At 39.0% G+C, this 15253-nt stretch overlaps 1 protein-coding gene and 1 pseudogene across 3 annotated transcripts in view; both read left to right on the top strand.

Moving 5' to 3' along the window:
* CHCHD3 (coiled-coil-helix-coiled-coil-helix domain containing 3) overlaps positions 1–15253 on the top strand; it is a 287147-nt gene that overhangs the window by 52260 nt on the left and 219634 nt on the right. For all 3 annotated transcript variants that reach the window (XM_049643026.1, XM_049643028.1, XM_049643029.1), the window contains exon 3: positions 7922–8003. In XM_049643026.1, coding sequence (XP_049498983.1) covers positions 7922–8003 — 82 coding nt within the window. The remainder of the gene's footprint in view (positions 1–7921; positions 8004–15253) is intronic.
* LOC125930914 (synaptophysin-like protein 1) lies at positions 5247–7905 on the top strand (annotated as a pseudogene).

Genomic DNA, 15253 nt, shown 5'->3' with positions numbered 1-15253 from the left:
GTGCTACAGAAGGATGATGGCAAACTGTTACATGTTCCTTTCTAACCTCAGAGATTTATCCTTGTCATCTTTTGACCTTCTCCCAATCAAACCCTGTACTTTTTACAAGGAGTGGGACAGGATTTATTCTGCAACCCATGCTGTGAGCCATTTAGTTCTAATGTACTGAGTGCTGTATTTCATTCATTGCATGGATGCTTTCATTATTATATTTAAAAGAATCAGTGCTCTTTTTTGTTTATTAATGAATTTGTTGAAATTATAAGATTAATGGGTATTTCTCCAGAGCTGAAAATTTAATTTGGTTATGTCTTCTGGTGTAAGCTGTGGCTCAACTATCTCAATCCTGGCAGAGTTTCATTGTTTCTGTAAAATCTGCTTGTGTTATGCGAATATATACATTTATTTCCTTCTGTCAGTAGATCTTCATAGTTTTTTTTTTTCAGTGTTTTTAAACCAGCATATGAAAATAATAGGCTTTGTAAAATCGGACATGACATGTGTGTGCAGATGGTAAAACTGGAAAGAGAAATAGAGGAAAGAAAGAGTCCCGAAGGACCTGACATTTTGCCAGGAGGCAAGCCATCATTTCATTAAGTAACTTCTAGAGATTGTTTAAGAAATATGGTAACTGGGGAGGGAATTATAGTGTAAGGATGTTGCAAAGAAGATGAAGGGAAAAGGAAAGTCATAGGCGGAAAATGTTACAGGGGACATTGATACGTCCCTTGAGGTTCAGGGAATCCATGTAAATCTTGAATCATAGTTGTAGTTTCAAGTTTTTGTGTTTTCATAGATGTGAGGCATTCATAAAATTCTTCCATCTTTTGGAGTCATTTCTGTTTTCCGCTCAAGGAACTGTCTTGAGTATAGTGAGTCTCTCTCTTCACCCCTTCCTTCCCGGTCTCCTTCTAGTTTAACCAGTTTCTGAAAACAGGATTTAGACACAAGTCATATCACATAGAAGCAAGTGAGGCATAATGAATTTATGCTACACTTCCTCTGAGTATTAAGACCATGGTATTCTATTCCTAAGAACACTAGGATCTAGAACAAGGTAGGAATCTTGGAGTTTCTTATTTGATCCTGAACCCAAATGAGAAACTTAGATTCTCAGAATTTCTTTAGACTTTAAATTCTCAGGGGTGCCTGGGTGGCTCATCTGGTTAAGCGTCTGACTCTTGATTTTGACTCAGGTCATGATCTCACGGTTTGTGAGAATCAAGCCCCACATTGGGCTCTGCGCTGAGTGTGGAGCCTGCTTGGGATTCTCTGTCTTCTCTCTCTCTGCCCCTCCCTGCAGCCCCTCAAAATAAATAAATAAGATTTAAGACAAAAATAATTTAAATTCTTAGAAATTTAGAATGTGGCCAAGAGGAGTAAAAGATTGCTAGGCAGTCAGTAAAGAATTAGTGGACTAATGAAAACATGTGTTTAGAATGTTGTTTACTCAAAACAAGTACAGATTTGTTAGGAATTGTGAGCAGCTTTCAACCATACAAGTATTTATTATTTTCTTTTTCTTTTTCTTTTTTTTAATTTAAAGTCTTAAAAAAATTTTTTTAACATTTTTATTTATTTTTGAGAGACAGAGAGAGACAGAGCATGAGTGGGGGAGGGGCAGAGAGAGAGAGAGAGGGAGACACAGAATCCGAAGCAGGCTCCAGGCTCCGAGCTCTGAGCTGTCAGCACAGAGCCTGACGTGGGGCTCGAACCCACAAACTGTGAGATCATGACCTGAGCTGAAGTCAGATGCTCAACTAACTGAGCCACCCAGGCGCCCCTGTTATTTTCAATAATAGTTTTAAATAAAGGATTTAGGGCCAGATTTGCTATATCCAAGCCATTGCAATACTTGACTTTTTCTCACATGTTCTTTGGTCAGTGTTGTATCATCTATAACTAATTGAGAAAATGCCAGTATTTGTGTTCATTAAGACACAATTTGCCACTGAGGAAGACATTAACATGTTTTTTGAGAAGATTTTTAAAAGCAAAGGATTCAAGTATGTGAAGAAAATACCCTTTTGTCTTAACACATTTTAAAAGGAAAGTGTCGTATGTATGTAAAAGCTGTGGAACCATACTTACTGAGCTTGAAATAGGTTTGCAGATTTCCATGGCAAATCTGATTTATATGGCTTGAGCATTTCTCTTTTTCACTTTTTCTCATTTCACAAACTTTTCCCGTCCCTAAAGATCTGCTTGGAAACTCACTGTGCTAATAGGCAAGGTTGGCCTTTCTTGTGCTTCTCTTAAAGTAGTCCATCCTGAAACTCTGACCTTTTAATTTAATAACAGTTTTATTTGAGAAAATGTTCAGATCCTGAGAGCTGAAAAGAGTGTTTTCAGAAAGGCCATTTTAAATAGTGGTCTCCAAATGGTATATCTTTTTCCCTTCTGTGCTTTGGACCAGACCCCTCAAGAAGTATATTGTTGCTTTCTGTATTCTATTGATTTAAAAACAAATAACATGAAACTTAGATTTGCTCAAAACCCATTACTACACTGGTTTATTTTCCTGCCTGGCTTAGATTTGCTATTTTAGATTTTAAACTCTTTATGCTAGGTCATGTTTTATCTTTTGTTATTTTAAATTCTCACTTGTAGCTAAGGTAATTACTTTTTCAGCTGTGACCTTGGATGTGAGACCCAACATTGCATTTTGTTGTTGTTTTTTTTTTTAAGAACTGGCTGGGGCATTAGAAAGACAGCTGTGCGTTGGTGTCTTTCCTGACCATAAGTGATGTCAGCTAGTTGGTCCCTTGGGCATGTCTTCTTCAGTGACCTCTAGGAGATCCTGGCCCTTTGCATTGCTGGTAATTTCTCACTCCCACCTCTTTCCCTTGTGGCCTGCCTGGATGACATCACCAGTTACCTCCATCTCTTTCTCACCTCACCCCTGGCCGGTGGTGGGGTTGACCTGATAGGCAGGATAGTATAGAGAAAGAGGACAAGCCTTGAGGCTACATTTCTTTCTCTGCAATCTCTTCTGCATGGCTGCCTTCCCAGCCACCCAGCTCGTTGCCATTTGGTAATGGAGTCCTTACTGTTCCAGTTTAGGTGTATCACACGATTGTAAGAAGCTCTCTGCAGACTTTGGCTTTTCCCGTGGTAGGAAGCCCCTATATGTAAGAGGCATAAAGCACGCTGTGGAAGATACGGAGACTTAGGAAACATCCCATTGCTGTATCCTCAGACCTGGGATGCTGACGTCTCACTGAAGCTTAGTTTTAATTGGTTGAATGAAATTCAGTTGAATTGTGGTTGAGAATTTGATTGCATTTTGCCTGAGAGAAATGTTGCTGTGGTAATTTGAAAAAATCCGGGGGAAGCGGTGTGACTACACATCAGCCTGTGTGTGGATTCTAACTGGTATGTGAAACTTAAGGGTATAGTTTGGGCAGCACTAATCGGATTAAATACTTGTTTCAATTTTTGCTACTAATTAGAGCTACCAGCTGTGAGCAACTTGAAACAATGTAGTGTGATGTTGTTTTGCTTGTTTATGAGAAGTAGCTGACAATGTGAAAATCATCGCCTTGTGGAGTGCATAGCCTCGAACTTCATAGCCACTTGACACCCGTGTAACCCAGCGGGTCCTGTTTTTGGTTGAGGAAGTCGAACCTCGGGTAGGTTATTTGACCGATACAAAGTCTAGCTAATGGAAAAACAGGGACTATTCTGTTTAGACTCTTCGTTGACCTCTATTACTGTCTAATTTCTCTTGTTGGTGTTTGCGTTGTTTTAAACCTTTAATACTAAAAGAATTTTAAGATTTGCCTGAATATAGACAGAATTCTCTGTTCTAGTTCTTTTCTTGACTTTATGTGACCTTTTCAAAGCCTAGACTTGTATCTTTCTCATCTTATGGACGGTGAAGGAGGAGAGAAGCCAAAGGGCAGCATAGTATATAGTTGAAAGGGACCCTGGAGAACATCCATTTGAGAACAACCTTTTGAGGCAAACTGTCCAGAGAGGCTGGTAACTTCCCCTAGGTCCTCCAGATTGTTGATGGCCAAGCTGGGATTAGACTCAACTAGTGTTTACCCTTTCCCTAATTCGTTGTCCATTCTTCTTCTTTTGTATTATATTCTTTTTTCTTTCTAAAGCTTTATTGAGATGGATATACATTTTATTTATACATTCATCAGTGGATAGGCATTTAGGTTGTTTTCACTTTTGGGATATTGTCAATAATACTGCCGTAAATTTCTTCATGTTCTCAGCAACACTTGTTAATGTTTGTCTTTTTGATTATACTGTGTTTGAATTGGTGTATCATTGTTTTGATTTGCCTTTCCCTGATGATGAATGCCCTTCAGTCACTTTTCATATGCTTATTGGCCATTTGTATGATCTGTTTTAGAGAAATGCCTATTTCTATCCCTTGCCCATTTTTAATTTTGTTGTCTTTTTGTTTGTGTATTCTGGATACAAGTCTCTAATCAGCTATATGATTTGTCAGTATTTTTTCTCATTCTGTCAGTTGTCTTTTCACCTTCATGATGATGTCCTCTGATGCTCTTGTTGTTTCCTGATAATCTACAACTTACAGAACACAGGGGCGTCTGGGTGGCTCAGTCAGTTAAGCGTCTGACTTCGGCTCAGGTCATGATCTCATGGCTCCTTGGTTCAAGCCCCACATCGGGCTCTGTGCTGACCGCTCAGATTCTGTGTCTCCCTTTCTCTCTGCCTCTCCCCTGCTCACACTCTTATCTCCCTTTCAAAAAATAAATAAACATTAAAAAATTAAAAAAAAAAGAGAACACATCCTTATGACCTTTCCCATATCTTCTTTGTTATTGTCCAGTGTCAGCTAAATTTTAAAAAGGCTTTCTATGTCCTGTTGTAATTCACTTTTTTGCATATGCGCTGAGGCAAGGTGCTGATAAGCGTGGAGATCATCAAAGTGTTGTTGCACAGGAGAGACGGTCCCACCTCATTTCCCACCTAATAGCCTCTACCATTTGAAATACTTCTTAGTTCCTGTAGGTATCCCTAGATTCCCCCCAGTTTTTGTGGTGCTTTCTTGGTCATGATTTTGGGTAGTGGATTTCTAGTAAAGAGGAAATGCTCTCTACATATTTCTTATGAAGGCTCTTAAGAAGTATGTCAGATTTGTCTATTTGATTTGCTATCATAGCTGTAAGAATCTTTACAAAACATATCGTACAACATCTTCTAATTGGAAACACCAGATGTTTCAAATCAAGTCACCAGGTATTTAGAAAGCTCCAGCTGTGTTCTCAGCATTTTTTTTTTTTTTTTTTTTTACATCTCTCTCCAATTGTTGGCACTTGACGTGGATGACATAGTTTCCAAAAATACGGCTTTAACATTTTTGCTCTCTCCCCCCTTCCCTCAGAGGATGTCCTCCTTCCAGCTCAACCTCAGCCTGCTCAAGGAGCTACTCAGCTTCATTAAGGTCCTCGAGTGGATTGCTTCTATCTTTGCTTTTGCCACCTGTGGAGGTTTTAAGGGCAAAACAGAAATTCAAGTGACTTGTCCTAAAGTTAATGAAAATAAAATGATTACAGCTGCTTTTTTGCCTATCCATTCAGGTTGAATGAAGCATTATTTGAGGCAATTCCAGATGCAAACGTGTGTGATGTAAATTGGAAAAATTATGTCCTTATTGGAGATTACTCTTCTTCTGCACAATTCTGCGTTACATTTGCAGTCTTTGTCTTCCTGTACTGCTCAGCTGCCCTTCTGCTCTATGTTGGTTATATGAACCTGTGTTGGGATAGTCGAAACCTTCCCATGATTGGCTTCATTGTTACTCGTTGCCACTTTTCTGTGGTTGGCGAGCACTTCAGCCTGGGCTAAAGCTCTTACAGATATTAAAGTAGCTACTGGTCACAGTATTGTCAAGGAACTTCAGCCTTGTGACCATCAAGAAATGACATGTTATTTTGGCTCTGTAACTAGTATCGGATCCCTAAATGTGTCTGTGATCTTTGGCTTTCTGAATATGATACTTTGGAGAGGAAATGCATGGTTTGTGTACAAGGAGACCAGTTCACACAATCCATCAAATACTTCTGCTTCCCACCCCAAGGAGGTATTCCACCTCCTTCTGGAATATAATTAAAGGGAGAAATACACTGTATGAAACATATGTCTATACTTTGACCTGTTGCCAACATTTTGAGAAGCATTATTTGTTTCTAATAAAAGTAATGGCTTTTTCAATAAATTGGTGGGTTTAAAATTTTGCTGCTTTTTTTATATAAAGCCTGTGCCTTTCCTAGAAATTTAAGATGTAAATGTATTCTCACATGTAAATTTGAAAATTCAGGGGCCTATTATGAGATGATACACATTTTTAGATGACTGGTTATTTCTTTACTAAGTTGTTTGCCTTCCAGAGTTGTTTACACCTTAAGCCTTAACATATGTCTTCACTCAGAAAAGAGTTACATTGTCATATCATAATAGGAGGAAAATCTCTATTTGGAATATACACTACTGTAAGTTTGTACAGATCATACATCTAAGACCTGTCTTTGTTTAAGAAAGCCTTGATTACATAAATCATATTTAGAAAAAAACATTTAGTTCAGAATTTGTATCTGAACATTGTTTATATGTTATGAAAAACTTTTAATTGCAAAGACTGGTTGTATGTTTTATTTCTGGTTTTCTAAGTGACCTACAGTACTTAATAGGTGTACTAAAATTGTTTTGGAAATGGGGTTTGGAAATTTCTGATAGATGTATAGTTAAGTTAGTGATTCTGTCGCATGAGGCAGAAGCTTCTATTACACTGGTTGTTTAATAGACTTGCTATAGAAGTAGAAAGAACGTGGTTCAAGTCGAGATTTTGATATGTCTGGGCATTACTCTCAATGGTATTTGTTGTCCTTTGTTGCTCATGCCACTTAGTGCAGGCTGAGACCTAGTCTCCTTGCAAGCAGAAAAATAAGCCACCTGTTCCCGCAGACCCTTTCATAGGGTTAAAAAATTTTAGATTGCCTTTCACTTTGAAACATTTAACCTTTAGATTCAATGAAGTTACTATTTTGAGTATAACATTGATGTTGTGAAAATAAATGCAATTTGGATTTCATGTTTCTTCATGTTCATTCTTCTTGCACAAGTGGATGATTAAGGAATTATGCATCATAAACGGGAATTTAAGTGAGCTGTATTATGGGTGCACTGTCTTTGTGCACACATTTGGGTGTATTCTGAATGCAGGGATTATTCACATTTTGCTTCCTAATCTTTTTGTTGTGCAGGGCCAGATTTCTCATTCTTACCACATGATTGTTTATATGTGAAGCACATCTTGCTGTTGCCTTATTTGTGTTGCTTTTGTTCATGGCAAGACTTGTCAGTATGAGAATGTATATCTTTTATGCAACAAACTTAATAAAGAAGTTAAAAGAAAAATAAAATTTTCATAAATTGTAAATGTCCTTTTTCACAAATCATGGAAAAATGGTTGTAAATACAAATGATTTTCTTCCTGTCGTAAGTGGTTCTTTAAAGTGTTTAATTATCAAAGTGAGAATATTTTGATGTCCTCTTCCTCTTCCTCTCTGAAGTCCCTTCCTTCCAGCCTCTCCTCCTCTTCTACGTGATGGTCACACTTTAATGATAGGACATCATCCTAAAGAATTTGTACTTAATGGTTCGGTCCCCACTGGGCAGTAAGCAGCTACTTGAGTTTATTATACGTTTTGGCAGGTGTGGAAATTTCTAGGTCACCAGGGAACTTTTGATTAAATTACTCCTGAAGTGCACTAATTGGTCTTTTCTACAGTGCTTAGGTAGTTCCAAGGAGATGCTGACCATCTGGCAGAACTTTGCCCACTAAGATCTAGTCTTCGCTTTGTTTTTCTGGAGTATTGTCTTGCTTTTGTTTTTAAGAAATCATTGATTTTCTCTCCTTCCACTCTATTGATCCTAGTTTCTGATGAAGAATTGAAAAGAAGAGTGGCTGAGGAGCTGGCGTTGGAGCAAGCCAAGAAAGAGTCTGAAAATCAGAAACGGTGAGTTTTGTGATATCTGAGAGAGATTTTGGTGGACTTTTGTCATAATTGTGAAATATTTTTGGTGAGGAGTGATCGTAATAAGACTCATATTTGTGTCTGGGCTGCAGAATGTGTTGAACATATGAACGTGGCCATTTTCTAGTTTTGGATGGTGCTTGTTCAAACCCTCCCTTACTCTCTTCCCACACTTGATTGTGACAGCTGTATCTCTTGTGTGGTTCTTAGCTGCGTGATTATTGTACAGTTTCTCGGTATGTGAGAAGTATTTCTTGAGGATTCTCCAAGCATTTCTGAGGCTAGTCTCTCTCAGCAAATGGTTTGCGATTGTAAATTGTGTATTCTACTGTGGGTGTTAAGGTTTACGGTATTGTAGCTGCTAGTGAATGTTACATGTTTTACATAGTGCTCATATTAACAGATAGGACTAATTAGTAATGTGCTCACTTAAAAGAGCGGAGACATTGCAGAAATATATAAGGTTGAAGAATCAAAATCCTCAATAACTCTGTTCTATGGAGATAACCACTCTTGAACATTTTATTCTTTTGTACATCTGTACAATTATTGTCATTGTTACTACTGCTAACAGCTGAAAGAATGTTCACTGAAGTGTTTTTGTAATAGTAGAGAACAGGGAGCAATCCACATGCCCATTATGGGGACAGGATGAATGACTTAGGATACACGCCTACAATGGAGTACTAGACAGTCAAGTAGATCCTCCTGTGCTGATTCAGATAGATGTGGAAAAGCCATAAATTGATAAAAAGCAACGTTCCAAACAGCATAATTTTTTGTGGTAAAAAATACTACTTTTAAAGATTTAAAGTATGTACTTATTCATAAAAATATATGAATACATTTTAATCCAAAATAGAGTCAAGTGTTCCATCTGTGCTCCTTCTGAAATTTGCATGTAGCACAGTGTATTATATAATCATGTGAAGATCTTTCTACTGTGAATACTAGGCACATGCCTACCATGTGTAGATGCCTAGTATGTATTTGTTCTTATTTTGGACTGCTTAACTATTTTGTTTGAGAGAGCTCAATGTAAAGAACCTTTGAATTGGATTCTAGTCCTCACTGACCACCGGACCTTCAACATATAATTTAACCTCGCTGGGCCTTAAAGATTTTTATCTCTAAACTGAGGAGTTTGAAAAATGTTCCCTAATATTTCTTTCCCTTTGACAATGTGCTGAGCTACCTCTAATTTACTTGAAATGTATGGAATAGGACATAAGTTTTAAGAGTAAGACCACCATTTTCTCAGGAAATAGGGAAGGCTCAGGGCTTAGGGTTTAAAAAAAATCAAGATGTAATTAGTACTGCTAAAAGGGTTTTCTGTGTATTTCAATAGTTTCCTACGCAACACTTTATAATTACTTAATTGGGTTAGGTTGGTGGAGTATATAATTAGAGAGTGGAGTTTAAATATTCAAAAGATTTCAGACCACTTTCATTAAGAAGCAAAGAAAATCGATATGTTATGGTAGAATTTCTTGTCTTTGAAATTTTATTATTTTTAATTGAATTTTATTTTAATAAGGCTTTTTTTTTTGGTTAGACTCTCATATTTACTTTGCTTATTATATTTCACATAGGACTTTTGTCTTTTCTCCACACATGGTACAGGCTTTCAGTTACAATAACTCTCACTGTGGTGTCTTGTTTTTGTTTTCGTGTGTTTTCTCCCCCCTTTCATTATTCAACTCCCATTTGCTCTGCCTTGGTCGGTGAAAGGGTAAAGGGCAAATGGGATGAGTAAAAGGTACCAGTGAGAGCCAATCTCTTATCTCTTGTGGACTGGGGTTGGCAGCTTTGCTGTAACTGGACAAATGACTATTGATAAAGAATTTATTTTCTGTCACCTTTAAGGAGAGCGGAGGGTAGTACAACCTTTTTATTATTTTTTCTTTACAAAAATATTTTGTCTGAAGCCTTCTTCAGAATGAAAATTTCCAGCTGTCAGATCTCGGCAAAAAGTGTGTGTTCATCTGTATGGTAGTTCTTGGAAGAATCAATAGCTATTTTTTTTTTTCTTTCTTTTTTCTACTGGAGAAGAAACTTTAGAAGAAGCATTAAGAAAGTTTTATGCATAGTCTTTTAAAAGCAACTTTTTGGAGTCACGAGGCATTTATACATTATTGTATCTGTTGCCTTAATTGAGTAAACCCTGGTAAGCAGTTTCAGAGAATGGTTCCTTGTGCCATTGTCCCGTCACTTGTAATGCTGCTTCATTGTTTTCCCTTGCTGTCCAGATGCACACATAACTGCAGGTAGTTTCCCAAGCACTTAAGGTTGGCACGTAGGTACACGTATGTGTAAGGAATCAAATTTGTGCAAAAAGGACTTTGGAAATCATTTAGATTTTGTTATTTTTCTCTACAGAGTATTTGTTATCCTTGTTTTACCTTCTTATTATGGACATTTTAAAGCACACTGAAAATCAGAGATAAGTACAATGAATCCCTAAAGCCCATCACACTGTTTCAACAATTCTGGCTTCATCTATAATCCATTCATGCTGCCTATGTGGCGAATGGTAAGGGAAGCAGTAATATTTTTTTTCTTTTTAAATTTTTTTTTCTTAATGTTTCTTTTTGAGAGAGAGAGAGAGAGAGAGTGAGTGAGAGTGAGAGACAGAGTGCGAGCGGGGGGAGGGGCAGAGAGAGAGGGAGACACAGGATCTGAAGCAGGCTCCAGGCTCTGAGCTGTCAGCACAGAGCCTGACACGGAGCTTGAACTCAGGAACCGCGAGATCATGACCTGAGCCGAAGTTGGACATTCAACCCATTGAGCCACCCAGGTGCCCCACCAGTAACATTTTTAATAAGCTGATGAACTTTGTGGCAGCGAAGTAATCCAAAATGTCTTCCATCAGGTTAGCTTAAAGAAGGACTTTTGTTTCAGTTAGGTTTTTTGGTTGAAAGACTGAAACTGAACTCTGGGTAACTTAGGAAGCGAGGAAACTTTTAGAAGCATATTGGATAGCTCAAGAGAATCAAAAGGAAGATGAGAGAACTACTAGGTAGGGAAGAACTGAGTACTACTGAAATTGTACACAGCAGGGTAGAAGTAATTCTCCCAAAGGAAATCAGGATGAAGGTTTCACAACAAAGGGGAAAGAATGGTGGGTGGCTAAATTTCATTGAATTGAAGATGTCATCGATTTAAGAAGCATTTGATGTACCACTAAGAAAAAAATTGCTGCAAATTATAGCACAGTAGTTTATCTCTTAGAAATTTTATTGAAAGAGCTCATTAAGATTTACTTTGAATTTTTAAAAAACCTATTACTTTGTGTATTCATGAAAAAGGAAAATGTAAGCAAAATAAATAGGTTAAGGTAGTGTTCTCAAGTGAGGGAGGTTTTGGTCCCCAGGGGCCATAAGACAATGTCTGGAGACATTTTTGACTGTCACAGCTTGTCATTATTGCCATCTAGCAGGTGAGGCCAGAGGTGCTGCTAAAAATCCTGTAATGCATAGGGTAAACCCCCCCACCCCACACAAAGAATGATCTGGCCCAATATGTCCTTGTTCATACTGGGTCTGATTCCTCTGACTCGCTCTTTGACTCAGGGTCTTGATGTTCTTGCTTTTCCATATGGGATCCCATATTCTGTGCTATCAACACCTTGGCAACACAGCATTCCTTCCTTACAAGGTTGCTCCGTTGTCATTCCTGGGGTTTTTCCAGGCTGCTGCTGCCAGTTGTGCAAGTTTTGATGCTACGCGCAGGCCGTGACAACCGTGCAGGACTGCCGCGTGGCAGACAGCAGTTGTGAGATGCTTTCAGGCGGGAGAAAACACGGCACATCACAGTCCTGGAGCTGCATTCTCTGGTACAGTCCACACACGCTCCAGGCCATGACATCTGTCAGGTCCGAAAGGACTTCCTGAGGGTCTGCCTCCTGTCCTACCTGCTCGGAAGGCCTTGGACGGCATCTCTGCCTGGCAGTGCCACACGCCGTTAGATCCGGTTCAGAAATGTTTGGACTGGCCATTGAAGATTCACCTGAACTCTTTTCCTTTAAATCTCCACTGTCTGAAATCTAACCAGCAGACGTAGCCTAATTAAAAGTTGCTTTGTAGAAAAAGGTCTTCATTAAGACCAGTGACAATGCAGCTGATTGTAAGCCCCATGACTGTATGTGTTGTATTCTCATCGTATCTCAGAAAACATTTGCATGTGGAAGCTCAATTCAGTTAATTTTAGATCCGATTCTCTTTTATGAAAATCTTTAGTTATTTGCTTAGTTGACAAGATGACACCTCCCAAATCACTGACCTAGTAGTAGTACACTACAATTGATGGGTCTAATTTGGAATCCTAGTTTTGCTTACCACCACATCTCATGGATGGAACGGTTGTTTGGTGCATTGGGAGTCAAGAGTAAATTGAATGCCCGTGTCAGCAGTCTGTTTTTGCTGTTATTCTTTATTGCCTGTTTTGGATTATGGCTGACCGTACTGTGTTGTAACCGTAGCAGGCCAATGTAGCAGGGACACAATATGCCACAATATGTGGTCTTTTGCACCCCACCTCCAAGAGTCAGTCTCTGACAGCAAGAAAAATGGAACTACTTCTGACCTCTGACCTTTGGCATTTGAATTTCACCTCTTTACCTGTAAAGGCAAGCGCAGGTGTTTCAGTTTTAATAACCTTTCTTCAAGAAACCAGGAAGGGAATAGCTACGCGATGTTGTAACTAACCGAGCATTAACCAAGATGACTTACCTGCTGTTTTTGATGGACATCCGTTGAAATTTCACCTCATTTTTAATTACTTGGAAAATTACCTTAGATTTGTGAGACTTAAAATAATTAGTTTGGTTAATAAATTTGTTATAAATTTTATCAGTATCTGGGTAAGTTAGAGTAGAGCACAGTCCATTCAGTTTTCAATTTAGAGCATCAAGTAAGGGCTTATGTCAGCAAACAAGGGCTTAAATAAGCTTATTTGTGCATTTAGTTTCTTATCGTAAAAGTGAAATTCACAGTGATGGTATCTTCTGTTTAAACTCATTATGTATCATAATTCATTTCAGCTTTATTATTAGATGTTTTCTGCCCTTGCAGGAAAAAACTGGGAAGGGAAGGAGGAAAGAGTCCACTGGAGAAAAACAGGGTATTGTGGGTTAGCGTCCCACTGAAAATACCTGTCAGAGGGGCGCCTGGGTGGCTCAGTCGGTTAGGTGTCCGACTTCAGCTCAGGTCACGATCTCGCGGTCCGTGAGTTCGAGCCCCGAGTCGGGCTCTGGGCTGATGGCTCAGAGCCTGGAGCCTGTTTCCGATTCTGTGTCTCCCTCTCTTTCTGCCCCTCCCCCGTTCATGCTCTGTCTCTCTCTGTCCCAAAAGTAAATAAACGTTAAAAAAAAAAACAAACAAAAAACCTGTCAGAAGTTACGTAGCGTGATGCCTTTCATGTAGTGAGCTCTCACAGAAATTGTTGAGTTGAATCACTGGGCCTGGAAAATCCTGACAGTCTTCTAGCAAGGACAGCCTGTTCTATAACATATACATATATATTCTGTGTTTTGTTAAAAATAAAAACAAATTATGCCTTTAAAAATCAGACGTTGGGGTGCCTGGGTGGCTCAGTTGGTTAAGCATCCAGCTCTTGACCATGAGTCATGACCCCATGGTTCGTGGGTTTGGGCCCTGCATCAGGCTTTGGCACGGACCCTGCTTGGGATTCTCTGTCTCCCTCCCTCTCTCTGCCTTTACCCCGCTCACTCTCTACCTCTCTCTCTCAAAATAAATAAATAAACATTAAAATATTAATAAAAAATAAAAATCAGACTTTAACTAGAGACCATAGATACTTGTCTTATAAATCTTTGTTTTAAGTTAGTGTAGTGTGAAACACCATTTTCCAATTGTAGACACAAATCACACAGTTATGAAATTACATACCTTCAGCCTGTGTGTAATGTCTAGGTGTATAGTACTTAAAAAAAAAAACAGTTTTCAGGGAAGAAGTACCATGGATAACCGTACTCATCATAAAAGCGCAGTTTTTTATTTTACTGTTTTTAATGTTTATTTTTGAGAGACAGAGAGTGAGCGAGAGCACATCCGCGAGTAGGGGAGGGACTGAGAGACAGGGAGATCCAGAATCTGAAGCAGGCTTCAGGCTCTGAGCTGTCAGCACAGAGCCCGAGGCGGGGCTCGAAGCCATGAACTGTGAGATCATGACCTGAGCTGAAGTCGGACCCTCAACCCGCTGAGCCGTGCAGGCGCCCCTTAAAAGTGTAGTTTTTTTTTTTTTTTCAACGTTTTTTATTTATTTTTGGGACAGAGAGAGACAGAGCATGAACGGGGGAGGGGCAGAGAGAGAGGGAGACACAGAATTGGAAACAGGCTCCAGGCTCCGAGCCATCAGCCCAGAGCCTGACCCGGGGCTCGAACTCACGGACCGCGAGATCGTGACCTGGCTGAAGTCGGACGCTTAACCGACTGCGCCACCCAGGCGCCCCAAAAGTGTAGTTTTTAAGTGACTTTAAAAGATGACTTAGCAGTCAGTATTTTCTCAAGGCACTCAACTATCACAGGCAAATGAATTTTAACTTCTGATTTATAAATATTTGCAAATAAGGTGATTGATGAAATTTGAGTTATCATTCTTCAGTGACACTCCTCTGATATCCGGGTGTAATGTGTATCACTCTGCTGTGATGCGAATGTACTTCTGTGTCTGGCTTGCTAATGGTAGTGGACAGTTTGTTGGCATTATCTGCAAACTACTCCTTTATACTTGCTGACATTTAAGAGCTCCTTCTGTGGTATTAAAAGCCCTAATATAATAGATTTATTTTCTTATTGAAGCCTTTTTTTTTTTTTTAATGCATACTGCATTGCTGTTGTTTTATACCCATCCCTTTTCTATTACATTTGTTTAAAAGTAGATAAAGACCTAACCCGTTCTCAGTGCAGTAGGAAGATCACGTTTAGCCACCCAGTACTTTTCCGGGGAACATGACTGGAAGTGCTTTGTATGTACTGATTATTGGAATCTCTCACCATCTGCTGCTTTCATCTTTTTCTCTTCAAGTGACACTTTTCTCTTTTTAATAGAATCTACTCCATTCTATAACCAGTCATTATAGAAGGTTGGATTATTGAGTCTGTGTTTTATTTAAATCTCTTCTTTTTCCAAAGCCATTTTTCTTTCCTATCAATGCTACGTTGTTGGAGAAGCCCACCCCGAATCCTGTTGAAGAAGCTCTTTCTACATGG

Source organism: Panthera uncia, chromosome A2 (assembly GCF_023721935.1).
Source record: "Panthera uncia isolate 11264 chromosome A2, Puncia_PCG_1.0, whole genome shotgun sequence".
NCBI classification, from domain to species: Eukaryota; Metazoa; Chordata; class Mammalia; order Carnivora; family Felidae; genus Panthera; species Panthera uncia.
This window is presented reverse-complemented; position numbering and strand designations above follow the sequence as displayed.